We start from the raw sequence: 26,477 nt of genomic DNA, 5'->3' as shown, positions 1-26,477 counted from the left end.
CTGTAAAAACATGCTCCTCTTGAGTTTGAAGATCCTCAACAGCCTTAGCTTGCATTTGTTGCTGAGCTTGTGCCTTCCCTCTATTTTTGCACACCCTCTTAACATGTCCCAGCTATTTGCAGCTCCTGCACTGAACATCTGGTCTGTGCCAGCAGTTCTTCTCCAAATGTGAAGTTTTCTTGCAGTGAATGCATGGTGGAAATCTATTCTTCCCTGCATCTCTCCTTGATTTCTCCCTTCTATCAACCTAAGGTTTCTTCCCCTTTTGACTAGAACCTAAACCTTCATTGGCCTTTACTTGGAAAGCTCCTTCAGGATGCTCTTCCTGCCTATTGGCCCTTCTTTGCTCAAGTGTATATAGGGAATTTACCAACTCAGACAGCGAGATGGCTGATAAATCCCTCGAGTCCTCCAATGAAGAAATCTTTGACTCAAACTTCTCTGGAAGAGTTGTAATGACCTTTTCAACAACTCTGCTCTTACTGAAATCATCACCAAAGAGCCTAATGTTGTTGACTATGGCTATTATTCTGTCAGAGTACTGCTTAATGGTCTTTGACTCTCTTATCTTCAGATTCTTAAAATCCCTCCTAAGATTGATCAGCTGCTGCTGCCTTGTCTTGACTGGCCCCATAAACTCCTCCTTTAGCTTCTCACATGCTTGCTTTGGTGAGTCACATGCCATTATCCTAGTAAAAATCACATCAGATACTTCATTTTGCAAGCAAGCCATTGCTTTATGCTTCTTGGCACACTCTTCACTATGTTGCCTCATCTGAGCAATAGTTGGATTGGCCCTCAATGGAGGTGGTTCAGCATTATTTTCGATCACACTCCACAAATCATGTGCTTGAAGGTATGTCTTCATCTTAACTACCCAAATGTGGTATTTTTCTCCAGCAAACACAGGTGGTGGTGGTGTGAAACTCATTTTTGCAGCAAACAAACAGACCAATAAAAAAATAGCTTCTGCTTCTTTTCTCTTAAACACAACCAAGGTCCTCAAAGACTTAGGCTCTTGATACCATTTGTTGAGTTTTTCACACAGGAAGAAAAACAGATCTATTTTACCCGGGTAAAATATAAACAACTTGTTGAATTTGGAGCAACAAAGTAATATTCCAGGATAAAGTATGAAGTAAGTTTTTTATTCAAGAAAAAAATAGACATAAGCAAAAAAAAAAATAAGGAATTGAGAGAACAAGAAGATGATCAGTACATTACATTGATTCATCAAATATGATATACATAGAGAGCTTACAACAATATTTTTAAGTTGTAGAAGTGAACAAACATTAAATTCATCCTAATGATAACCTAGGACCTGTCTAAAACTGGAAAGTACTTGACCAACTTTTATCTAGTCAAAAGGTTTCTGTCAAATCATATACAGGTCGTCTGTTACACTAAAATGTACTTTACCCGGGTAAAATACGTACATTTACAGTTGATATATTTTATCCGGGTAACATACATACTGTTGTTTATTGCCACCTTTAACACTCTTGCATGGCATGGAACAAAATGGTTTGTACTGATTTCTTGCTACACAAATTGCTCGATTGTTGCTGCAAACTATTGTTATGGATGTTGTTGGTTTTTCTTTATCTTTTCTGTCTCCTAAATTTTTGTTGTGGGACAAGCGTCTTGACCATCCTTCAGTTGAGGTACAAAATAAAGTCATGAAGTAGTGCAACAAGTCTCAATTTTAACGTAAACACATTTCTTTGTTTGAGGCGTGTTACATAGGGAAGAATCATTATCTACCTTTCAATAGCTTTACCATACCTACACCAAGCCTTTTGAGTTAGTTGAGCTCAACTTATAGGGACCAGCTCATGAATGTTCATCTAGTTACCGTTATTACTTATCTTGTATTAATGCATTTTTAAGGAATTGTTGGTTGTATTTACTAAAATCGAAAGATCAAACCTTTGTTTCTTTTGATCTCATTAAGAAATTTATTAATAATCAATTTTCTACTCACATTGTTGTTGTTCAAACTGATTGGGGAGGTGAATTTTTAAACTTTACCTCATACTTGTCAAATTGTGAAATCCAACATCGTATCACTTACCCTCATACTTCTCCAAGAAAATGGCATTGTTGATCGAAAACATAGACATATTGTTGAGACAGGTCTCACTTAATTATTTCAAGAAAATCTTCTTTTCAGGTTCTGGACAGGTTCTTTTCTCAGTGCCATCTACTTTATAAATCGACTCCCGTCTTGGCGGAATCTCACCACATAAAAAACTTAATGGTAGTCAACCGAATTATGACTTCCTGCAGGTATTTGGATCTTAATGCTTTCCTCATTTAGGCCTGTTTTAAGTCCCACAAGTTGGATTTTTACTCAAAAGCCTATGTTTTTTTGGGTTATAGCCCAATGCATCATAAATACAAGGGCCTCGACAAAAACTCTGGTAAAGTTTACATTTTTAGACATGTTTTATTTAATGAACATGTTTTTCCCTTTATAGCTAGTCAATCATCTTAGTTGGCTAATGATTCCATTGAGTTTAAATCACATCCTCTCCTTTGGTTCCTTTATTTCAGTCGGCTCCTCATACTGTTCAAGTTGGTTCCTTACCACTATCAAATTATGGAATCCAACATCATATCACTTGTCCTCATACTTCTCAAGAAAATGACATTGTTGAGTGAAAACATAGACACATAGTTAAGATAGGTCTCACTTTATTATTTCAAGAAAATATTCCTTTTAGGTTCTAGACTGATGCTTTTGTTAGTGCCATCTACCTTATAAATCGGCTCCCAACTAGAGTTCTTGGTAGAATTTCACCACATAAAAAACTCTATGGTAGGCAATCAAGTTATGACTTTGTGCAGGTATTTGGATCTCAATGCTTTCCTCATTATCGCCTATTTAAGTCCCACAAGTTGGATTTTCACTCAAAAGCCTATATTTTTTGGGTTATAGTGCAATACATCATAGATACAAGTGCCTCGGCAAAGACTCTAGTAAAGTTTATATTTCTAGACATCTTTTATTCAATGAACATGTTTTTCCCTTTACAACTAGTCAATAATCTTAGTTGGCTAATGATTCCACTGAGTTTAAGTCACCTCCTCTCCTTATGGTTCCTTTATTTTAGTCAGCTCCTCACACTATTCAATTTGGCTCCTTACGACTATCTCATCTATCGCCATCCTCTGCTTCTCACTTAGTTGATACAAGTCACTTTGACACTCTCATTAACTTACACGATCTTCAAAAAAATGGTGTAACTTCTTCTCAAGAGCCACCACTCAATCTACCTATCACTCATGATAAATCTCTTTAAGGTGTTTGTCCCAGTAGCAACCATCCAACCATTAATGTGTATCCCATGATCACTCGTAGCAAAAATAACATAAACAAGCCTAAGCTCTATTCTGCCATCCTTGACAAACATGAACTGATCAATATTCAAGAAGCTTTGGCTAATACAAAATGGAGAAAAGCTATCATGTCAGGGTATGATGCCCTTATTGCAAATAATACATGGTCATCGATTGAATTATTACCTAATCGCAAACCAATTGGATTCAAATGGCTCTTCAAGATAAAGAAAAACCCAAACGGTATAGTGGTGAAGCATAACTCAAGATTTTTTGGAAAAGGTTATTCACTAGTCCCTAGACATGACTTTCATGGAACTTACAACTCAATAGTAAATTTTGCTACCGTCAACATGTTTCTAGCTCTATAAGCTTTTATTGGCTGGATTCTATGATAGATGGACATTAATAATACCTTTCTAAAGGTAGATTTATCCGAAGACATCTATATGGTTCAACCTCCAAGTTTTGAGCTATATCGTGATAAAGGCAAGGTCCTTGTTTGCAACCTTCACAAAGCCTTAAATGGATTGCGTGAAGCACCAAGGGATTGTTCTTACAAACTCCAGCAATTCCTTCATACCATTAACTTCACATCTTCTAAAGCTAACCCTTCATTGTTCATTCTTGAAGATGAGAAAAGTGTCACCTAAATGATTGTTTATGTCGATGATATATTGCTAACAGGAAGTTCACAAGAGGCCATTAAAAATATGGTTGCTCAACTACACAAACAGTTCTCCTTGAAAAATCTTGGTAGTCTTGAATATTTTTTTGGAATTGAAGTTCAAAAGATTGGTAATGGCCTTTTTATCAACCAAAAGAAATATATCTTGGACTTACTCAAGCTGACATGATAAGTTTTCATCCTATGCCAACACCTATGGCAGTTGAAAAAATAATTAACTAAAGATGACGGTAGACACTTTATGACCCTCAACACTATAGGAGCATAATCGAGTCACTTCAGTATCTCTGCCATACAAGACTCGACATATCATCACTATAGGAAAATAGGGCTTTAGCGGCGCTTTTAGTAAAACGCCGCTAAAAGACAGAGCACTAGCGGCGCTTTTGGAACGCTAAAAGACAGAGCATTAGCAGTGCTTTTGGTAAAACGCCACTAAAAGACAGAGACGTAGCGGCGCTTTTGGTAAAACGCCGCTAAAAGACAGAGCATTAGCGGCGCTTTTGGTAAAACGCTGCTAAAAGACAGAGCAGTAGCGACACTTTTGGTAAAACGCCACTAAAAGACAGAGCATTAGCGACGCTTTTGGTAAAACACCGCTAAAAGTCATATAACTCTTAAAATCTTAAACCCCTAAAATAGTAAACCCCTAAATCCTAACAAGCCATAAACACTAAACTATAACCCCTAAAACCCTAAACGCTGTAACAGTAGCATTTTTAGCGGTGCTAGGTTATAAACGCCGCTAATGTTAAATTATTTTGTTCAAAACTTCATCGTTTAGCTGTCTTATTTTTTACCCACACCTGATACACTTAACATTTTCTCCATTTTTCCCCAGTTCTATTTCCCCCTTCTTCCTCATCTTAAATCGCTAAAGTATTATCATCCATTCCCAAATTCGACATCCAAATCCCTAACGAATTTAATAATAATAAAAAAGTAATTTTAACAACTAAACTTAAATTTAGAAATTTGAAACATAGCGGAATTAAATTCTTAAGAATAGAAATATAATGACTAAATTTTAATTTTACGAAAAGTACAAATACTTATCTCATATTTTAGCTTTTACAGATTAAGTGGTTTAGTATTCAATTTGTTAAAGTATGTTAAGAGAATTACTTTTTCTTTTTTAAGATTTAACACTCTTATGCGAGAAGATCGTATATTTATTAAAAGTTTATAAAAAAATTAATTTAAAAGTCTATATAAAAATTAATTTTTATTTTGGTTATAATCATAAAGTTAATTGTGTTTCGAATTTTTATTATAGAAAAATATTTGTTAAAAATGAAAAAAATTAAAATACTATTATTTAAAATAATTTTAAAGTTTTTTGGGTATATGACTTATTGTTTTTTAATTTATATATTAAAAAAATTCTTATATAATAATAAAAGAGATCGTCTTAATTAATTTTAAAATATTGAATTAATTATCATTATAGTTTAAGATTTATGGCTTAAGGTATATGATTTAGGGTTTAAAATTTAAGAGTTACTATTTTAAGGTTTATGAATTATGGATTATGGGTTTATGGATTATGATTTATAGTTTATGGTTTAAGGGTTGGGGTTTAAGGTTTAGGTGTTAGGGATTAGGGGTTATGGGTTATGGGTTTAAGGGTTATGTTGTATGATTTAGGGTTTAGGAGATAAAAGTTAGGGGTTTAGGTTTAGATTAGTTAATTAGTATTTTTTAATTTATATATTAAATAATTTCTTATATATTCGTAAAAGAGATAATATTAAATTTAAGATATTAAAATTATGATTATAGTTTAATTTATTTAAGAGATAATAGATAAACTTTATATATATTTAGGATTTAACTTGAGATTTGTTAAATGATGAAATTTTATGTAATCAATTAATGCTTTTATATTTAAAAATATTTAATCTAAACAATTTGATATATAAAAATATATAAAAAATTCAAATTTTATCTAATTATTTTAAATATTACTTAAATTTTAAAAAAAATTATTTAAAATTAATATAAAAGATATAATAATTCAATATAAAAATTATAAAAAATCAAACATTAACGGCGTTTATGATAAAAACGCCGCAAAAGTCAAGCAATAGCGGTGTTTATGATAAAAATGCCGCAAAAAAGAAATTTATTTTAAATAAAACGGTACTGTTTTGATATATTATGCGGCTAAATTTTAGTTTTGATTGAAACGACGCCGTTTTATTTCTCTCCCCCTCCCCTAATTCCCTTCTTTCCCAATTCCACTTTCTTTCTCAGCCATTCTCAGCCTGTACTTCTATTTCTCTCCCCCGATTCCCTTTTCTTTCCCCAATTCCCTTTTCTTTCTCAGCCTTTCTCAGCCTAAACCATTTCACCCCATTGCAAACCCGAAACCCTTATTTTCCCCCAAATTATAGTTTCCCCTAAACCCCAAAATTTCCTCAAATCAAACCCATTTGCAGTCTCCCTCTCTCTTTTCGATCGACAGGTATTATAATTTTCTAATCAAACCCAAAGCTCCTTCTTTCATTTTTATTTCATTGCAGCAAGCAAGCCGTTTATTTTTGATTTCATTTCGACTTCGATTTCACTTCTGTTTTATTTTTGCAGCAAGCAGAAAGATTAAGGGATTTCATTTTGAAATCAAACCCGATTGAAGGCTACCTTTGGCGAGTCCATCAAATCAAGGTACTCTCATTTACTTGTTCTTTTGAACCCTAGACTTTAGCATGCTGACATTGGTAATCTTAGATTGTTGTGCTTCTCTCTCTTTTCGGGGTTTTGGGGCTGTTTGGGGCTGTTAACAATGCTCTGTTAAAATCGATGATATGCTCACTGCAAGGCGGCCTTGTTTCAAGAAATCAAGCATTCAAGGGCAAGTAATATAGTTTGATTCATCATGATTCCTTTTTCTTTCCTTTAAACACGTTTTTTCCCCTTGATTTTCATTGCTCTGCAATTTTTATTCAGTATTTTTTTTTGGGGGGATAAATTCTTAACGTTTTCATTATCAAAGAAAACAGTTAGCCTGCTAAAATCAAGCAGTTTCAGAAGAATATGTATAGAGTCTGCGATTCTCATTCTTTAATCCTTGATAAATGAATGCACAAAAACCATTGCTTTAGGATAATCAATAGTATATCGGTAGTTATGTTAATTTTGTCTTGGTATTGTTATATGATGCTAATAATATGTTTTTGCATTATCATTTTGAATTTTTTCCCCCAAATTTTCATGTATATAGGTTATTTTCAATTTCTCTGATAATATATATGGTATTCACATACAAATATATTTTTCTTTACTGTAAACATTAGTATTCCAATATCGGGAAAAAAACATAAGCATTCAAGTATTATATATAGGATAAGCAAAATAAACATAAAAAAATCAAAATATATATGTATAGTTTTATGTAACCATTTAACTTAAAAGATCTAAGGGCACATCTGGGGGATATAATGGTCGACCACAGCCTCCAACAGATTCACGAGCCATGATATTATTGTCTGTTAATAGTGAAAGCATTTTGAGTTTGTATTATTTATTGAGTCCATAATTTTTGTGATGCATTTATAGAATATGTACGGGTTTAATCATTAATGCTTGTGGTATTTTTACTTTTTTTACAACGCTAAAATAGAAGAGTTTAAACCATTAGTGTTTATTTGGATAAAAGAAATAAATAATAGCTTCAACCATTTCCCATTCGAAAATGAATAAAAGATTACTATATGGTTTATTGTTAATATAAGCTAGCTTTCCTGTTTGCTTGAAAGAATGAACAACCATAACAAACTATTTTCAAAGAGTGTTGTGTTATATAATAATTTATTATCTCTTGATTGATGAGCAAAGTCTTCTACTGCTTGATTGCTTAATTCTATGTAATGTTTGATGTTAATTTAAATTTTTTTTATTTTGGTTGGAATGTATTTTGATTATGAGTTAATAATCAATTTTAGTTATTAATACTTAGATGTGTATTATTTATAAGTGTAATTGTATTTGTATTCGTAAATATATTTATAATTTAAAAATATACTCGAACTTTTTTATTTCCTAAAAAAGAACAAATTTTCTCTAAAGTTGTATTCGTAAATATATTTATAGTTTCATTTATTTACCAAGATTTTTGCTGTTACACTTATAATAACTTTTGATATTTAGATATATATTTTTTAAATTTCTGAGTTAACAAGTATAGTATATTATTAATATTCTTTAAAATGATAATATATATTTGATCTGGAACTCATATATATTTGTTAATGTTGGTTGGTCAAGAATTCTGGGTTTACGTCTACTGCATCGCCTTCGGTAGTCTTCTGCATCATCGTCGGCAGCCCTCTGCTACTTCTCCATTGGCATCCCTCTTTTACATCTCCGTCGGCATCCCTCTGCTGCTTCTCTAGTTTTCTGCCATCCAATTTGCTTAGCTTCAATCCACATTGACTTAGGTAAGGCTTTGGGCCCTCCATTGTGGTAATTGCGATGACCATAACTTTCTCCATTCTTCTTAGATACTGCAGCAGCATACATGCACTTCCTCCAATGCTTGCCTCTTCTAGCAATGCTTGTTTCAATACTTGGGTGAGGTAAGAAGTATAAAACTCTGTCTAAATAGATTCATTCTTTTTATATATTGAACCTGAAGACCGATAAAACTTACCTCTTGTTTTCGCAGCTCGATGTGCTTGAACTAGTTGCTAGTCAGTGGCTTGTACCTGCAGTTATCGCAATTACAGGTTGGTAACATCTTTTATAGACACACATATAGATGTTGATGTAAATCTTCTTTGCATTTTTGGCCTTGTATTTGATTAATATCTCTGTTGTTCTTCAAGCTTTGCACTATTCTTCAGCATATGGCGGATTCGACAAAAACGAAGGAGGCGAAGGCGATCAATGTCAGGTCGGTTAACCAATCTATAGTTGAAGGATAAGACTTTTTTCGAAGTTAGTTTCTCTTTTCACTAATTTTCTATTTGTACTGTTATACCTTTTGAAAGTTTTGATAGCAGCAAGCACCACACAAGTTTAACCTTGAAATCATATATGCAGAATTAGTAGCAAGTTTTCATTATTCATATATGTTTGGGTGCATGTACCTGAGAGACCCCTTTATTATTGGGAACTGATCAAATTAGTCCCTCTACAATTAAAAAGAATCAAATAAGGCTAAACTGAAATAGAGTTAATATTTATAAAGTTTTTATAGTTCTATAAATGAATTTATTTGGAATGGAACTGCAATTGGAAAAAATAAATTTTCAAGACAATTTTTATATAATAAATGTTAGTTTTGTTACATTTTGGACTTGATTCTTTTCAATAGTATAGGAATTAAATTGATCTATTTAATAATAGAGGGACTAATTTGATGCAGTCCCTATAATATAGGGACATTTCCAATACTTTAACCTATATATTTGTGTAAAGATACGCATGCATGCATCCATACATATACATAGTGATAATATGATATGTGTCAAATCAAAGATAGATCCAAATTTTGAAACAAATAAAAGAATCAACCAAAGCGTATCCATTGTTTTCTTGTGTCTCCCTAATAAATACAAAATCAAATTAAATGAAAATTTGTGTTGTCTCATTCAAAAGCATGCCAATGGGAACTTTACCAAAAAACAAATGAGGCATTATAAAAGAGATTGAAATTTGAGCTACACCTTTAGCTGTTCTTCTTCATCCTTACCATTTCCGTTTCCTGGCTGGTCTGATCTCTCATTGCTCGAGCTAGAAAGGGTTTCGTTTCTTGGTTGATTCGAGCAACTTTCATTGATAGAGCCGAAACAAAGAAATTATCCAAAGGATTCATTAATTTATTTATGTATTTCATAATACATAAACAATAATATAAATTTGGTTTTTATCCTTACATTAAATAATTTATAGCTTTTTGCTTTGGAAAATTAGTTAATGGATCATGTTTTTAATTCTTATTTAATTCTTGTTTATCCTTAGATTATTTTTTTATTTCATGGCTGTTTATTGTTTGCAGGTGTAATTTAATTTGCTAGAATTGCCTCTTCCATCCAATTTATAATTTCTAAGAGGTATGTATATTTAATTTGCTAAATCTTTATTTCTAAGAGATTATATTTGGTATGTATTCCATGAGCTAATTACAAGGTAATTACAATTTCAAATAGGTATGTATATTTAATTTGTTAAATCTGTTTTTAACTTATTTTTTAATGGATCATTAATGGATCATGTTTTTAACTTATTTCAAGTCTGTCCTTTGATTATTTTTTTTAATTTGCTTATGCTGTTTATCCTTAGAGACTTGTTATGCTGTCTTTAATTTTTTTTAATTTGCTTATTCTGCTTATCTTTTGGATCTCTTTGCTACTAGTTCCAATGCGTATGTTCTTCTTATTGCTACTGGTTCCAATGCGTATGTTCTTAAGTATGAATAAGTATGAATTAATTTTATTACCATGTAGCTTTCTTGTCCATTAAAATTACAACAATAGCTGACCTTCTCTCCAACTTTTTTTTTAAATATTTTAAAGATTCAAAGTATATAGGCTGGAAACCTGACGGGTTGCCTTATATCGAGCTGTAAGATATAATGGATCCTCCCTAGGTGTTACAACGCCATGTATGATGAATCTTAAAAAATTCAAAAAGACTTGAAAAAAGTTCTATCGAGCTCATTTACTATTGAATATTTATTACTATGTAGCTTGCTTGTCCATTAAAATTACAACAATAGCTGACCTTCTCTCCAACATTTTTTAAATATTTTAAAGATTCAAAGTATATAGGTTGGAAACCTGACGGGTTGCCTTATATCGAGCTGTAAGATATAATGGATCCTCCTTAGGTGCAACAACGCCACGTATGATGAATCTTAAAAAATAACTTACATAACTCACATAACTTACATAATTTACATAACTCACATAACGTACATAACAACTGACGGAACTTAACTAATACATGTAGTGTCATCTAATAATTTCCTTAAAAGCATATAGTTTAAAGTTCAAATTTCATAACTTACGTAATCTACATAACTTATATAAAACATAAAAATATATCATATCAAGACTTACATAATAAACAACTTACCTGTGTAATTTATTGTCAACTTTAGAATTCAAGAACTACGAAATGGATAGGAGTTGGATGAAATTGTCAAGGGTAAGCAACGCCTATCGAAATGGAGTACAAACTTTTTTGAATTTTGCATTCAAAATGCAAGCCAAGAGAATATGATTTTTTTCCCGTGTAAGAAGTGTGGCAACATCAATTGGAATACTTGTGAAGTTGTCTACGAACATCTAATTGTTGATGGCTTTATTCGGGGTATAAAAAATGGATTTTCCATGGAGAGTGTACATCTAGTGGAACTTCTTCAACGATTAATCCGACTTATCCTGATACTGATTACCATCAGTATGTTAGACAAGATGACATGAAAGGTATGTTGCGGGATGCATTTAATATGCACAGTCATGGTGAGCAATCATTTCCACCTGACTTTATTGCATCCGATGATTGTAATATTGGTGGAAATGTTTTTGGCGAAACGGGAACAAGTGCACCTTATGAGGAGCCAAATGAAGAAGCGGCGAAGTTCTACAATTTACTTAATGAAATGAACGAAGAACTTTACGAGGGATCAAAATATTCGAAGTTGTCCTTCTGCATTCGTTTATTTCACTTAAAATGTTTGGGAGGGTGGACTGGAAATTCTTTTACAATGCTGCTAGAGTTTCTGAGAGAGATGTTTCCTTTTACAAAAATCCCCTAATCTTGTCAAGAATAAAAGATTTGGGCCTTGGGTACAATAAAATTCATAGTTGCCCAAATGACTGCATGTTGTACTGGGGTGATCAGAAGAACCAACAGTGTTGTAATGTTTGCAGCAAGTCTCGTTGGATAAATGAGAATACAGAAGATGTGAATGCGGATGAAGGTGGGGCACAGTTAAGAAAGAAGCCAGTCAAGGTTTTGCGATACTTTCCCCTAATACCAAGACTTCAAAGGCTTTTCATGTCGTCAAAGACGACCGAATTTATGAGGTGGCATAATGATCAACAAACCGATAATGGATTATTAAGACATCATGCGGATTCTTTAGCTTGGAAATCATTTGACATGAAATTTTCAAGCTTTGCAAGCGATCCTCGAAATGTGAGGCTTGAGCTAGCAGCTGACGGCTTTAATCCATTTAAAATCATGAGTACTTTGTACAGTACTTGGCCTGTGATGCTTGTTCCTTACAATTTGCCTCCATGGATTTGCATGAAGCAATCTTCGTTTATTTTATGAATGATTATTCCTGGAGAGAAAGGTCCCGAAAATGATATTGACATCTATTTGCAGCCACTTATTGAAGAGTTAAAACAATTATGGTCGGGTGTTGAGACATATGATGTATTAAGAAAAGATAACTTTTATTTACGTGCAGCTTTATTGTGGACAATTAATGATTTCCCGACTTATGCTAATTTATCGGGTTGGAGTACTAAAGGACGTTATGCTTGTCCTTGTTATGCTGCGCAAACTTGTTCGAAGTGGTTGTATAATGGGAAGAAGTTCTCTTACATGGGCCATCGTCGGTGGTTAGATGGAAGTCATAAATGTAGATTTCAAAGGACTCTATTTGACAGTACTGAAGAGTACAGAGGAGCTCTTCAGCAGACCGTTGGATATGAAATCTTGTTTATGTTAAAAGATATCAACTTCAGTTATGGGAAGATGAATCAACCACCTAACACGCAATCAAAGAGAAGATCGAGGGATGAATCCGATGATGAATCTAACGAAGAGGATGATCCTAATGAGGCAGAATTGTGGAAAAAAAGAAGTATTTTTTTTGAGTTGCCTTATTGGGAGCATAATATTTTACGCCACAATCTTGATGTCATGCATATTGAGAAGAATGTCTGCGAGAACATAATTGGGACAATTTTGAATGTCGATGGAAAATCAAAAGACAATCTTCAGAGTCGATTTGATTTAGTTGACATGAGAATTCGGCATGATCTTCATCCTCAAGTACTTCCGAATGGGAAATATCGGTTGCCGCATTCTATTTTTTCAATGTCAAAGGAAGAGAAAGAGGTGTTTTGTATGGTGTTGAAGGATATAAAGGTCCCAGATGCGTATGCGTCAAATATATCTCGATGTGTGAGTCTTAAAGATCGAAGATTATATTCATTAAAATCACATGATTACCACATCTTGATGCAAGATTTACTCCCAGTTGCTTTACGGTGCTGCATGTCAAAAAATGTGACGTCCTGTATAATTGAACTATCCAATATAATGAAAGCTATTTGTGGAAAAGTTTTGGATGTTGAAGAACTTAAGAAAGTACAGGATCGAGCTGCTTTGACTTTATGCAATTTGGAGAAGATCTTTCCACCTTCCTTCTTCACTATTATGGTGCACTTGGTAGTCCATTTCCCTCACGAAGCAAAACTTGGTGGACTGATTTTTTATCGATGGATGTATCCTATAGAAAGGTGCTAATTTATTTGTCAAGTATTTATTTATTCGCGTCTATATACATTTAGTTACAACTTTTGATAAATATTGTATATTGTGTTTAGGTTCCTAAGCAAATTGAAATCTTATTGTTGCAATAAGCGTTATCCAGAAGGATCAATTGCTGAAGGCTACTTGGCAGAGGAGTGCATGACATTTTGTTCTAGATATTTAGAAGATGTTGAAACACGATTGAATAGACCAAATAGAAATGCTGGGCTCAATGATCCTAACTTGGCCGAAACTTATTTATTCCAAAGTTATGGAGAACCAATCGGCAAAGTTGAAATTGCAGAATTAGATGATATATCGTGGATACAAGCACATCGATATGTACTTTTTCACCACGATTTAGTTGAACCGTTACGCAAGTAAGTTCTAAAATTTCTTCACATATTTGTCGTTTTGATTTGTTTATCTTCTAACTAATTATACTTGTTTTTAATATAGTGAGTACAAACAAATTTTGAGATCTCGTGCACGCTCTCAAAAATTGCAACATCGAGAGATTAATAAGTTATTCACGGAATCTTTTCATGAATGGTTAAGTCAAACGGTATGTAACTAAAGTTAATAAGTTACATATAATTGCGAAATTTAGTTAATTATTCAATTTACATTCGATTCAATAGGTTTGGAGTGGAAAGGACATTAATGACGAAGTTAGATGGCTTTCCCAAAGTTCGAACAGAGTAATAAAAAGATATAGTGCCTTCCTCATCAATGGATTCAGATTTCATACAAAGTATCGTGAGAGAACGAGGAGAACTCAAAATTGTGGAGTTGTTAATTCTTCAATTACAAGTTATGCTAGTGCTAGGGACAGTAATCCGGTTGAGGGTAATGTGGAGTATTACGGACTTCTTACCGACATTATTAAGTTGGATTACTATGGCAGATGGAAGGTTATCTTATTTCGGTGTGATTGGGCTGATGTTAATACTGCTCGAGGAATTAAAGATCAATTTGGTTTTACAATGTTGAATTTCTCTCGCTTGATTCACACTGGACAACAATTGATGGACGAGCCATATGTATTTTCCTCTCAAGTGAAACAAGTTTTTTATTCGAAAGATCCAACTGATGAGGGTTGGTATGTTGTACTCCGGAACACCCCTAGGGACTTGTTTGACATGGGTAATGGAAGTAGAGATGACATTGTTGAAAGATCAGAAATATTACCTTTTCCAGAACAAAACTTAGATAAAAATATCCCTAGTACTAGTACACAACATCAATGGGTTCAACATGATGTGGATGAAGATATTTACGAATAATGATGTAGTAAGATTTTACGATTTTTTAATTTTTTAATTATATGTAATATTATAATTTTAATCTTTGTCATGTTATATAATTTAACTATTTTATATGTATTACTATTGTTGTAATTTGTTACTAAAACTTTAACTATTTTATGTGTATTACAGGAAAAATGCGTAGAAGAAGATTACGAGATTTAAGTATTGTCCAGAATACTCCAAATTCGGAAGAAGGAAATAGTGAACAGCAGACAGTTGTTGGATCTTCGAATGTGCCGGAGACACTTGATGAGCCTGAAGAATTTCAAAGTAATGTTATGTTCATTTTACATGTGTTGACCTTTATTATTGAATTATTTGTCAATTTTAATATAATAATAGTATATCATTTTTCAGCTGAAAGTGGTGGGACGCGCAGAGTTCGAGGATGTACGCTGCTTAGAGATTTATGCGACTTAGATCCTGTCGAGCGTGCTAAAGTAAGTAGAAATACTCATGGTCAGCCTGTTGGATCTGAAGCTCGACTTTTAGCAGGCTATTTGGGCATTTTAGCACGAAATGCAAATATGTTGCCCATCAACTACGAATCATGGCATCACATGCCTAATAGCAACAAAAATCAGGCTCTCGCTAATATTAAGGTAACAAAATGTGAATGTAATTTATAATACTTTGGTTTAAGTTTCATTTATATTTACATTCTAAACTTGTATTTTGTTAGGAGAGATTTGCTTTAGAAGTCTCCGATGATTATATTAAGAAGGCATTGGGTAAAAGATGGAGAGACAATAAAAGCACTTTAAAGAAACAATATTTTAAGAAAGACATAAGCCTCGAGGAAAAATTGAGAAATGTCCCGCCGGGAATGCTGAGGTATCAATGGGAAGATGCGGTTAGATTTTGGAATTCAAAGAAAGGAGAGGTATTGCGTATTTCCAAACTCTTATATATAGTGTTTACTATATACGTAATAATAATTTTATTATGTAGGACCGTGAGCGAGTTAGAACAGAAAATAGGCAAAAACAAAAATTCACGCACACGGCAGGGTCGAGAAGTTTTGCTTCTGTAGCTGAGGCCGAGGTATTATGAATTTATTAATTCTTTCAAATATTAATAACTTTCTATTATTAAATAATATTTTTACTACTATATTGTAGGAAGTCAAATCCGGACAAAAAGTTGGATGCCTTCAGCTTTTTGAGATTACGCATAGGAAGAAAGATGAATCTCCTATGACATCCGAAGCTGGAGAAATTATGGTATATTTACTTAATAATATTTGATTTATTCTAAATATTTATAATCTTTAATTATAATTATTTAATTCAATTCATCATTAATAGTTTTAAATAATGTTAAGTTATGTTGCATTCCTTTTTATTATATATTTCGTTTCTAACTTTTTAATTGATTTTTTAGGAGAAACTAAAGGAGAAGAAGGCGGAATATGAAGTGATTGCTTCATCTGATAGTTCTGTTAATCTTGAGAACATTGATAACAAAATTATCACTGAAGTTTTGGGTCTTGAAAGGTACGGTCGGGTTCGATTTCAAGGATCTGGTGTTACCCCGACCCAATATTTTGGATCCGGCTCCCAGCAATACCTGCCTTCCAGAAGTCAAGCTCAAGTTGAAATTCAGAGGTTAAGAGACCAGATAGCTCGGATGCAAGCGAACACGGTTGAGCAAATTACCGAGGTTCAATGAAAATATGAAAAACTCCGGCAACAACTTAGAGCGGAGGCAGCAGAAAAGGAGGTAGGGCAGCAGCGAGAGAGGCAGAGGCACGAGCGATGGTAGTAGAGCAGAGCAAAAAGTACGATGACCTCCAGCTACAGCTTCAGCAGATGATGCAAATGTTTCAGTAATCGCAAAAGTCGCCATCTTAGACATTAGTTTTCTCATTGTAAGAATGTTTTTCACTTTATTATGTTTAACATTATTGTAAGAATATTTAAAATTATACTTTATTTATTAATTATATCATATATCTTTAGTTAAATTTGAAGTATCATTTAGAATTAATGTTTCTGGTTGTATTTTTTATGCTAAATTTACTGTTTTTAACTGTATTTTATACTATATTTATTATATTTGGTTGGATTTTAATGCAGGAAGGGCTGGATATTGGTGAAAAAAATTACAAATCTGTCAAAATTAGCGGCGTTTGTGGGAAAAGCGCCGCTAAAAGCCATGACTTTTAGCGGCGCTTTTTTAGGAAACGCCGCTAAAAGGCAGCACTTTTAGCGGCATTTTTTAGCAAACGACGCTAAAAAGCCTGCACTTTTAGCTGTGCTTTTTTAACAAACGTCGCTAAAAGCCAGCACTTTTAGCGACGTTTTTTTAATAAACGTTTGTGGCGTTACCTATAGCGACGTTCTTTGTGGCATTTTAAAAAGTGCCGCTAAAAGTTTTAGTGGTGCTTAAAAGCGCCTTTAAAGGCTAAAAAAAGCGCCGCTAAAAGTCTATTTTCTTGTAGTGCATATAGTGTCATCAATATTGCACAATATGTGCACGACCCTAGAGAATCTCATTAGGCTATTGTCAAGTGAATCCTTCACTATTTGAGAGGCACTATTGATTATGGACTAGTATTCTCTTCCAGTATAGTGATGAACCTGGCTGCGTACTTTGATGTCGACTAGGGAAGTGACACTAATGATCGAAGGTCCACATCTGGTCACTGTGCTTTTTTAGGAACCAAAATTGTCTCATGGAACTCCAAGAAACAAAGGTTTGTTTCTTGCTTGACTGCTAAAGCGGGGTACAGAAGCCTCACTGATACAACATCTAATATCATCTGGTTATAGTCCCTGCTATCGGACTTTCGCATCAATTTGGCTGAACCACTTGATAAGTGAAAAAAGTAACATATTTTAATCCTGTTCTTAAAGTGTTTTTGGATGATTATTTATGTAAATTAGTGAATTTTATGCTCCTAATCCTTTAAATTCGTGTTTCTATACTTAGGAGAGCATTTGGGATCAAAAGGAGCGAAAAACGAGCTAAAATCAGACAAATAGAGCATATTTCAGGAGCCACATGGGATGGGCCTTCCCACATGGGCTGGACACACGGCCTTGTGCCAGACTATGTCGATTTCATGATTTGCATCCCAAACACGCAGAAAAACACAATTTTTAGGCTTTTCAGGCATTCTAAAGTCTATAAATACCAAATAGAAGAAGATAATAGGGGCCATCAGAGAGGATTGAAGAAAACAACTCGAAGAACACCATTGAAGCCAACTCTAAAGTATATTTCCATCAAGACTGAAGACCTCCTTTTAATTTCTTTAAAGTTTTTATGAGTTTCTTTATCTCTTGTGGTTATACTTGTAACAACTTGTTTTTAATGGTATCAGAAACAATAGTTTCAGGGCCACAAATCCAATGAGTAAGTTCGTAAATATTATTATTTAATATTTATGAGTTAAATATGATTTTAAAAAGGTTTTTGATTAATTAAGTTCAAGTGGTTTTAGAAAATGAGATATCGGGACCTCGTTTCTATAAATTGAGCCGTAAATATTTAAAAAAATATTTACGGAGTGTTATTAAGGCTGTATTAAAGTTTTGTTAAGAAATTTTAATGTTTCGATAGTTAATTATTTAAAAAGGACTAATTTATAAAAGATGCAAAAGTTGAATTCTATTAATTAAAACTGTCAAATGGCTAAGGAAACATAATTAAGGGGACTAAAATGGAAAATATACCATGCCATAAATTAGTGGCCGGTTGGTAACTAATTTTTGTTAATTTATGTGATATATTTTAGGTTAATAAAGTAAATAATATGTAATAAATAAAGATTAAAATGTTAAAAAATAAGAAAACATTGGTTTTCTTCTCCAATTGTTTGGTTCATCACCGAACCTCCATGGAAATATATTCAAGGTTCAGCCATGGTAAAATTTATGCACGGTAAGCTATTTTTCATCCTTTTCTAATATTTTTTTTATATTTTTGAGATCGTTGCAACTATGTTCAGCTAGCCCATACCTTTGATTTTGAGACTGTTAATGATTTTGAATGCTGCCATTGATGAATCTAGTGATTTTTTTATGTTAATTGATGAATTTGAGATATTAGTTGTTATTTAAAATTATTTTGTTAAATGATTTTTGATAAATTTATTGATTAGGGATTAAATTATTAAAATAATAAAAGTACAAGGATTTGATGTCAATTTGTTATAAATATGGGCTCTATTGGAAGCTATGAACATTCTTCTAAGCTTAAATTTGGGTAAAAATGGTTAATTTGCATGTTTTAGGCTTAGGGTAAAATGTTAAGGGCAATTTTGTAAAAATGTAAAAAAATGACTAAATTGTATAAAATAAATTGTTTTGTTATCTAAATTAATGAATTGAATGAAATTATTAATTTAGATCAAGATTGTAATGACCCAAAATTCACAGGCATCAGAAAAGTACATTAACAGGCCTCCGTCTTAGTAAATCAAGTTCGAAATAATTACTAGAAATATTTATGAGTTTAGCGATGTGTTTAATTAGGTTTAAATTAGGACAATTTAGCTTAATTAAGAGTAATTAGGAAAAATGACTAAATTGAATAAAGGATGAAAGTTAAATTATAGATTAAAAGAAAATGAAGAGGACCAAAATGGCAATTATGCCATTTGTCCTCAGTGAGGCGGCATAAACATAAAAATCTGAGATTTTTATGTGTTAAAATATATATTAAATTATTATTATTAAAAGTAAAGTAAATAAAAAGGAAATAAAGGAAAGAAACAAAAGAATAAAAAGAAGGAAGGAAACAGAATAGCAGGAAACGAAACAGAGAAGAAACAGGAGAGAAAGAAACAAAGAAAAGAAAAAGGGAAAATAGGGTTTTAAAGGTTCCAAGTTAATTTGGTAAGTCAATTTAGCCCCTTTTCTTATAATTTTTGAGTTTTTGGAATCCTAGAGATAAATAGTACTTGTTTAAAGTAGAAATTTTGAAAGTCATTAGATTTCTAAGTTTGGTTCATGTTGAATAAAATGATGGAATTGGGGGTTTGTTTGATAGAAATTTTGATTGGAATTGAATAAAGGATTGAATCGTAAACTAAGCTATAAGTTTTGAGTTTTAGGGATTAAATGGAAATAAATTCGAAATTATGAAAATATGCTGGAAATTTAATAGTTAAGTATGAGTTTGGACAAAATTTGAATAGAAATAAAGTATGAATTAAGATAGAAAAGTAAGTGAATTTAGTTAGGATTAAATTGAAATTAAAGTAAATCAACATTTTGTACTAAGACTATTTTTGACAGCAGCAGTAGTCTAAGTTTGAAAAATCACCAAAAATTGTAAAAATTAAATTATAGGATAAATAAAATATGGAATTAAATCTTGTTGAGTCTAGTTTCTTATAGAAGAAACGATATAAGCAATTGAATTGTAAATTAAGAGATATAATGAATTTTGTGAGACAAGGTCAGAATAAATTCGGGTTCCCTTGTTCTAACTTTGGAAAATCACAAACAATTGAAGAAAAATAATTAGAGGCTTAAAGTTATATGTTTAGAATCCTTAATGAGTCTATTTTCAGGAGAAATCAACGGGAATATTATCCGAGTTCTATACTGTGATATAATTAACTTTTAGTGAAGAATGGTCGGAACTATTTGACAGCAGAACAGGGGCAAATTTAAAGAATAAACTGTACTTATTGGCTTAACCAAAAATTCTAAAACTTTTATGGTAAGAAGATATGTGAGTCTAGTTTCAGGGAAAATTAGTCGATCTTAATTTGGAGTTTCCTAGCTCAAGATATAAATGATTTAGTAACAATGCCTCAAGTAGACAGCTTTGAATGAACATATAAGTAAATAGTGGAATTATGTGTATAAAAATGGTTAAATTTGCATATTTAGGCTCATGGATTAAATTGAATTGTGTTATATTGATGATTATAAATTATTATTATTTTCGTAGTTAACAAAGAACCCAAGACATCGGCGCACAAAGGAAAGGAGAAAGCTATCGAGGATTAAAACGAGAAATTCACGGTTTGTATTACTATAATTTAAATTACTTTTTATTAAATATTTCATATCAATTCTATATTTAATAAGTGAATTATAAGGCAAGTATTGATATTTGAGTCGAATGAGAATTGAATTGGATGGTGAATGTGTATGTATAGTTGAATTGTAAATTGATTTGAATGTGAAAATTTTAATTGAAAAGTAATCTTGGAATGGAAATGAAAGTGAATTGAGAATTGAAATACCCTATTAACTAGTCGGGCTAAGTCGAATATAATTGGCATGCCATAGGATCTGGAAGTGTACGGGAATTTGCCGGCTTTACTGATCAGGCACTTTATGTGTCGTATTTTAGGCACCTCGTGTGTCGTATCAGGCACCTCGTGTGTCGTTTTAGGCACTTTATGTGTCGTATACTGATCAGGTACTATTACTGTTTTAGGCACAATGTGCCGTACTGGTGTGTTGGGTTGGAATCCGTGTATCCGTCAAAGTTCGGATTTGTTAATAGGGTGAATATCTAAAATGAGAAATTTAAAATAAATTGATTGATTATATTATTGAAATATTGAAAGAAACGAAAAAGTTGAATAGTGGATTGAAATTGAGATTGAAAATGAAAGGCATGAACTTAATGTTCATATAGTGATTGAAATTGTTACATGTAATATGTGATGGAAACTGAAGAATAGATAAAAATTGTATCGTTATTATTAATTAATGAAAGTTTAAGAATGAATTGATATTTGTGAAATTAGATAGTTACATGTTTGGTAATTAAAATTCTTTATTGCTATTATAATTTGAATTATGGTAATACCACTGAGTACGGAATACTCAGCGTGCGGTTGTTTCCGTGCACAGGTTAATAGGAGTCTAGTACCCCGGTCTAGCATCTGAACGATCCCGACTCCAGCAAATTTTGGGTGATGTTTTCTTTCTTAATTGAAAGTGGCATGTACTAGGTGTTGTATAAGTTATATAGATATACTTGTAAAGTTGGTTATAAGAATGGTATACCATATTTTGTTATTCGTTTGATAAAATAGTAAATATTATATTATATAATTTGGTATAAGTTGGAATGAAAAATGAATGAAGTTATTAGTTAATTTGGATTAATATTATGAATGTTTAGTTATTAAATGACTATGTTAATGAATTGGTTATGATTTAGATATATTTAGGTTTAAATTGTTTTTGATTGTGCCATTGGTTTTGGATTAGTTGATTTTTGGTTTGAATTTGCAGGGGGTTTTATGTAAAAAGTAAGAAGAAATGCTGTCGAAAATTTTGTAAAAATAAAAAAAATAAAAAAATCTCTGAATACTCGAACAAGTCCCGTTCCATTCCACTTTAATACTTGTGTTGGGCTTCGAAAGTCCATTATAGGGACATAATTCTTCAATTATACTATGAATGTTATAATAATTGTAAAATATCCATAAGTTGTCTGATATATCCGGTAATGCCTCGTAGCCCTGTTCCCGCGACGGTTTGGGGTTAGGGGGTGTTACATTTATTGGTATCAGAGCTATCAGGTTTAGCTGATTCTCAGGCTATATCGAGCTCGAAATTGAGTCTAGAAGTACATGTCACTTTTGAGTGGAAATTGAGTTGGGATTTTTGGATGCTGATCTATTTATTTGTTTTGTTTTATAGATTAAAAATGTCGGATGAAAGAATAAATGATACTGATGAAGAAATGCATACTGGAGAAGAAGAATCTTATGGGTTAGATGAAACTGAATCAGTAACACCTAGTATTAACCCGATGAGAAACCAACCTCCTAAAGCAGAAAGAAGAAATGATAGAGATGATTCTGATACAAATAGAAAAATTGCCGATGCACTACAAAGAATAGTGAAAATTGTTCCTGCTATGACTTCAGTTCCAATTCAAAGACGGGCCCCAATAAAGGAATTGAGAAAGTATGGTGCCAATGAATTTATGGGTCTGAAAGGAGTCGATCCATCTGTAGCTGAAAATTGGATGGAGTCGACTAAAAGAATTTTACGACAATTAGATTGTACCCCTCGAGAGTGTTTGATTTGTGATGTATCGTTGTTACAAGAAGAAGCTTACTTATGGTGGAATCAGTGGTTCGACATTTACCAGAGAATCAGATAACTTGGGATCTATTTCAGAAAGAGTTTCAAAAGAAATATATTGGAGAAATGTACATCGAAGACAAGAAAAAAGAGTTTTTGACGTTACAACAGGGTGACATGTCAGTAATAGACTATGAGAGGGAATTCTCGAGACTCAGTAGATATGCCTCAGAGTTTATTCCAACTGAAGCTGATAGTTGTAAGAGATTTTTACGAGGTCTACGAGATGAGATCAAATTACAGTTGGTATCTCAACGTATTACTAAAATGGTAGACTTGATTGAGCGAGCTAAAATGGTAGAACAAGTGTTGGGCTTTAATAAAAAGACTCAAAGTGTTAGACCAGCTGGGAAGCGTACGGGAACTGCCAGTTGGAACCCTCAGCCGAAAAGACCAAAAGAATCTCAGGGTGGTTGGAGATTCAGTTTTAGATCAGACAGAGGTGGAAGAAGCCAGGGAAAACAGACGACGGTATCTACAGGTAGTATACGAGGTCCACCTCGAGATGTAGACATTCCAGAATGTGGACATTGTGGAAAGAGACATTTGGGTGAATGTTGGAAAGTGACCGGAGGTTGTTTCCGTTGTAGGTCGACGGAGTATTTTGTTAAAGACTGTCCGAAGAATAAAAATGATACTCCTGTCACATCACAGAAATCAGTATCTACTGCTCGAGGCAGAGGTCTAGGTAGAGGTAGTTCGGTTGTCAGAGGAGGAGCTGGTAGAAGGAGCAGTGATATTATTACTCAGCAGTCTGGAGCCAGAATACCAGCTAGAGCTTATGTGGTCAAAACTCGTGAAGAAGACGATGCCCACGATGTGGTAACAGGTATATTTTTATTGTATTCTGAGCCTGTTTATGCGTTAATTGATCTTGGATTTTCACATTCTTACATTAATTCGAATTTAGTTGAATTGAGAAAATTAAAATCCGAAATGTCTAGAGTGTCTATTGAGGTGTCGAGTCCGTTGGGGCAAACAGTGTTAGTGAATCAAGTCTGTCTAAGATGCCCGTTGGTTATACAGAATAAAACTTTTCTGGTTGACTTGTTAATTATGCCATTTGGGGACTTTGATATAATTTTGGGCATGGATTGGTTATCCGAATATGGGGTGATTTTGGATTGTTACAAAAAGAGGTTCAGTATTCAGACAGAGGATGGGGACAGAGTTGAAGTAAGTGGCATCCGTACCAGTGGTCCGACACGCATCATTTCGGTAATAAAAGCTAATAAATTGCTTCAGCAGGGTTGTTCAGCATATTTGGTTTATGTTATTAATTCTGATTCAGTTGGAAGTCAGTGTAATCAGATCAGGACCGTATGTGAGTTTTCAGATGTATTTCCTGAAGAATTGCCGGGCTTACCAGCTAACAGAGAGGTTGAATTTGCTATTGAAGTGTATCCGGGTACAGCACCAATCTCTATACCTCCGTATCGAATGTCGCCCACTGAGTTGAAAGAGTTGAAGGTGCAGCTACAGGATTTACTAGATCTTGGATTTATTAGACCAAGCATTTCACCCTGGGGAGCTCCAGTGTTGTTTGTTAAAAAGAAAGATGGTTTTATGCGGTTATGCATTGATTATCGACAGTTGAATAAAGTGACAATCAAGAATCGGTATCCGTTGCCTCGTATAGATGATTTGTTTGATCAACTTAAAGGAGCTTCAGTATTTTCAAAAATTGATTTGAGATCCGGGTATTATCAACTAAAGGTGAAGGAAAGTGATGTGCCTAAGACTGCCTTTCGTACTCGTTATGGCCATTATGAATTTTTAGTGATGCCGTTTAGGTTGACCAATGCTCCAGCTACATTCATGGATTTGATGAACCGCATTTTTCAGCAGTACTTAGATCAGTTTATGGTGATTTTTATTGATGATATATTGGTATATTCGAAGACAGAGGCAAAACATGATCAGCATCTTCGAATAGTTCTACAGATTTTACGAGAGAAACAGTTGTATGGAAAGCTCAGTAAATGTGAATTCTGGTTATCAGAGGTTGTGTTTTTGGGACATGTAGTATCTGCAGACGAAATTCGGGTTGATCCAAAGAAAATTGAAGTGATTGTCCAATGGAAACCACCCAAGAATGTATCAGAGGTATGCAGTTTTCTCGGTTTAGCTGGGTATTACAGGAGGTTTGTAAATGGATTCTCGAAGATAGCACTACCAATGACTAAACTACTGCAGAAGAATGTTCCTTTTATCTGGGATGATCAGTGCCAGAAGAATTTTGAGACTTTGAAGCGAATGTTGACAGAGGCACCGGTATTAACATTACCAGAGTCGGGAAAAGATTTTGTCGTGTATAGTGATGCTTCTCTGAGCGGTCTGGGCTATGTATTGATGCAAGATGGGAAGGTCGTAGCTTATGCATCTCGACAATTAAAAACACATGAAAGTAATTACCCGACGCACGACTTGGAGTTAGCTGTAGTAATTTTTGCTTTAAAGATTTGGAGGCATTACCTATATGGTGAAAAATGCTACATTTACACAGATCACAAAAGTCTTAAATATCTTCTGTCGCAGAAGGAGTTGAATTTAAGACAGAGACTGTGGATTGAACTTCTGAAAGATTATGATTGTATTATAGATTACCACTCGGGAAAGGCGAATGTGGTAGCTGATGCATTGAGTAGAAAAGTAGTGGGGGAATTAAGGGAAATATTTGCTCGACTTAGTATTAATGAAGATGGAAGCTTGCTAGCTGAATTAAGGGTTAAGCCAATGATGTTTGATCAGATTAGAGCAGCTCAGATGAAAGATGATAGATTATTGAAGAAAAGAGAAATGGTTCAAAATAGTACAACCAAGAGTTTTAGTATTGACGGGTATGATTGTTTGAGGTTTCAAAATCGAGTTTGTGTTCCAACTACTTCTGAACTAAAAGAGTTAATTCTTCGAGAAGCACATGATAGTGCTTTTGCTTTGCACCCTGGTGGAACAAAGATGTATTGTGATTTACGAGAATTATATTGGTGGCCTGGAATGAAAAGGGACATAGTTGAATATGTTAGTAAATGTTTGACATGTCAGCGAGTAAAGGCAGAACATCAAGTTCCTACTGGATTACTTCAGCCTATTAGCATTCCTGAGTGAAAATGGGATCGTATTACAATGGATTTTGTTACAGGATTGCCATTGTCAGCAAGTAAAAAGAATGCTATTTGGGTAATTGTTGATCAGCTTACAAAATTAGCTCACTTTATAGCTGTTAGAATAGATTGGTCATTGCAGAAGCTTGCAGAAGTGTATATTCGAGAAATTGTTAGATTACACGGTATTCCGGTGTCAATAATCTCAGATCGAGATCCTCGGTTCACATCGAGATTTTGGAGACAGCTACATAAATCATTGGGTACTCGACTTAACTTTAGTACGGCTTTTCATCCGCAAACAGATGGACAGTCCGAACGGGTAATACAGATATTAGAAGATATGCTTCGAGATTGTATCATTGATTTTGAATCAGGTTGGGAACGTTATTTGCCATTAGCTGAATTTGTCTATAACAATAGTTTCCAATCTAGTATTCAAATGGCTCCGTATGAA

At 33.4% G+C, this 26,477-nt stretch overlaps 1 protein-coding gene across 3 annotated transcripts; it reads left to right on the top strand.

The window, feature by feature from the left end:
* The first annotated feature begins 6,263 nt into the window (after positions 1-6,263).
* Positions 6,264-16,807, top strand: LOC107960320 (uncharacterized). Of its 3 annotated transcripts, none has more exons than XM_041112406.1 (12): positions 6,264-6,500; positions 6,623-6,700; positions 8,300-8,472; positions 8,536-8,610; positions 8,700-8,760; positions 8,860-8,971; positions 10,035-10,089; positions 14,971-15,111; positions 15,199-15,443; positions 15,524-15,724; positions 15,963-16,064; positions 16,225-16,807. In XM_041112406.1, exons 8-12 carry the CDS (start codon positions 14,976-14,978, stop codon positions 16,510-16,512), a joined length of 972 nt encoding a protein of 323 aa, XP_040968340.1. In that variant the 5' UTR covers positions 6,264-6,500; positions 6,623-6,700; positions 8,300-8,472; positions 8,536-8,610; positions 8,700-8,760; positions 8,860-8,971; positions 10,035-10,089; positions 14,971-14,975; the 3' UTR covers positions 16,513-16,807. The 3 variants fall into 3 exon arrangements, with proteins under 3 accessions (XP_040968340.1, XP_040968339.1, XP_040968338.1); XM_041112405.1 differs by having other exon boundaries at positions 6,265-6,500; positions 8,860-8,927; XM_041112404.1 differs by lacking the exons at positions 6,264-6,500; positions 6,623-6,700; positions 8,300-8,472; ... (6 more) ...; positions 15,963-16,064; positions 16,225-16,807 and adding an exon at positions 12,320-13,518 and having other exon boundaries at positions 13,606-15,111.
* Positions 16,808-26,477: the final 9,670 nt, after the last annotated feature.

The sequence above is a fragment of the Gossypium hirsutum genome, chromosome A05 (genome assembly GCF_007990345.1).
Source record: "Gossypium hirsutum isolate 1008001.06 chromosome A05, Gossypium_hirsutum_v2.1, whole genome shotgun sequence".
NCBI lineage: Eukaryota > Viridiplantae > Streptophyta > Magnoliopsida > Malvales > Malvaceae > Gossypium > Gossypium hirsutum.
This window is presented reverse-complemented; position numbering and strand designations above follow the sequence as displayed.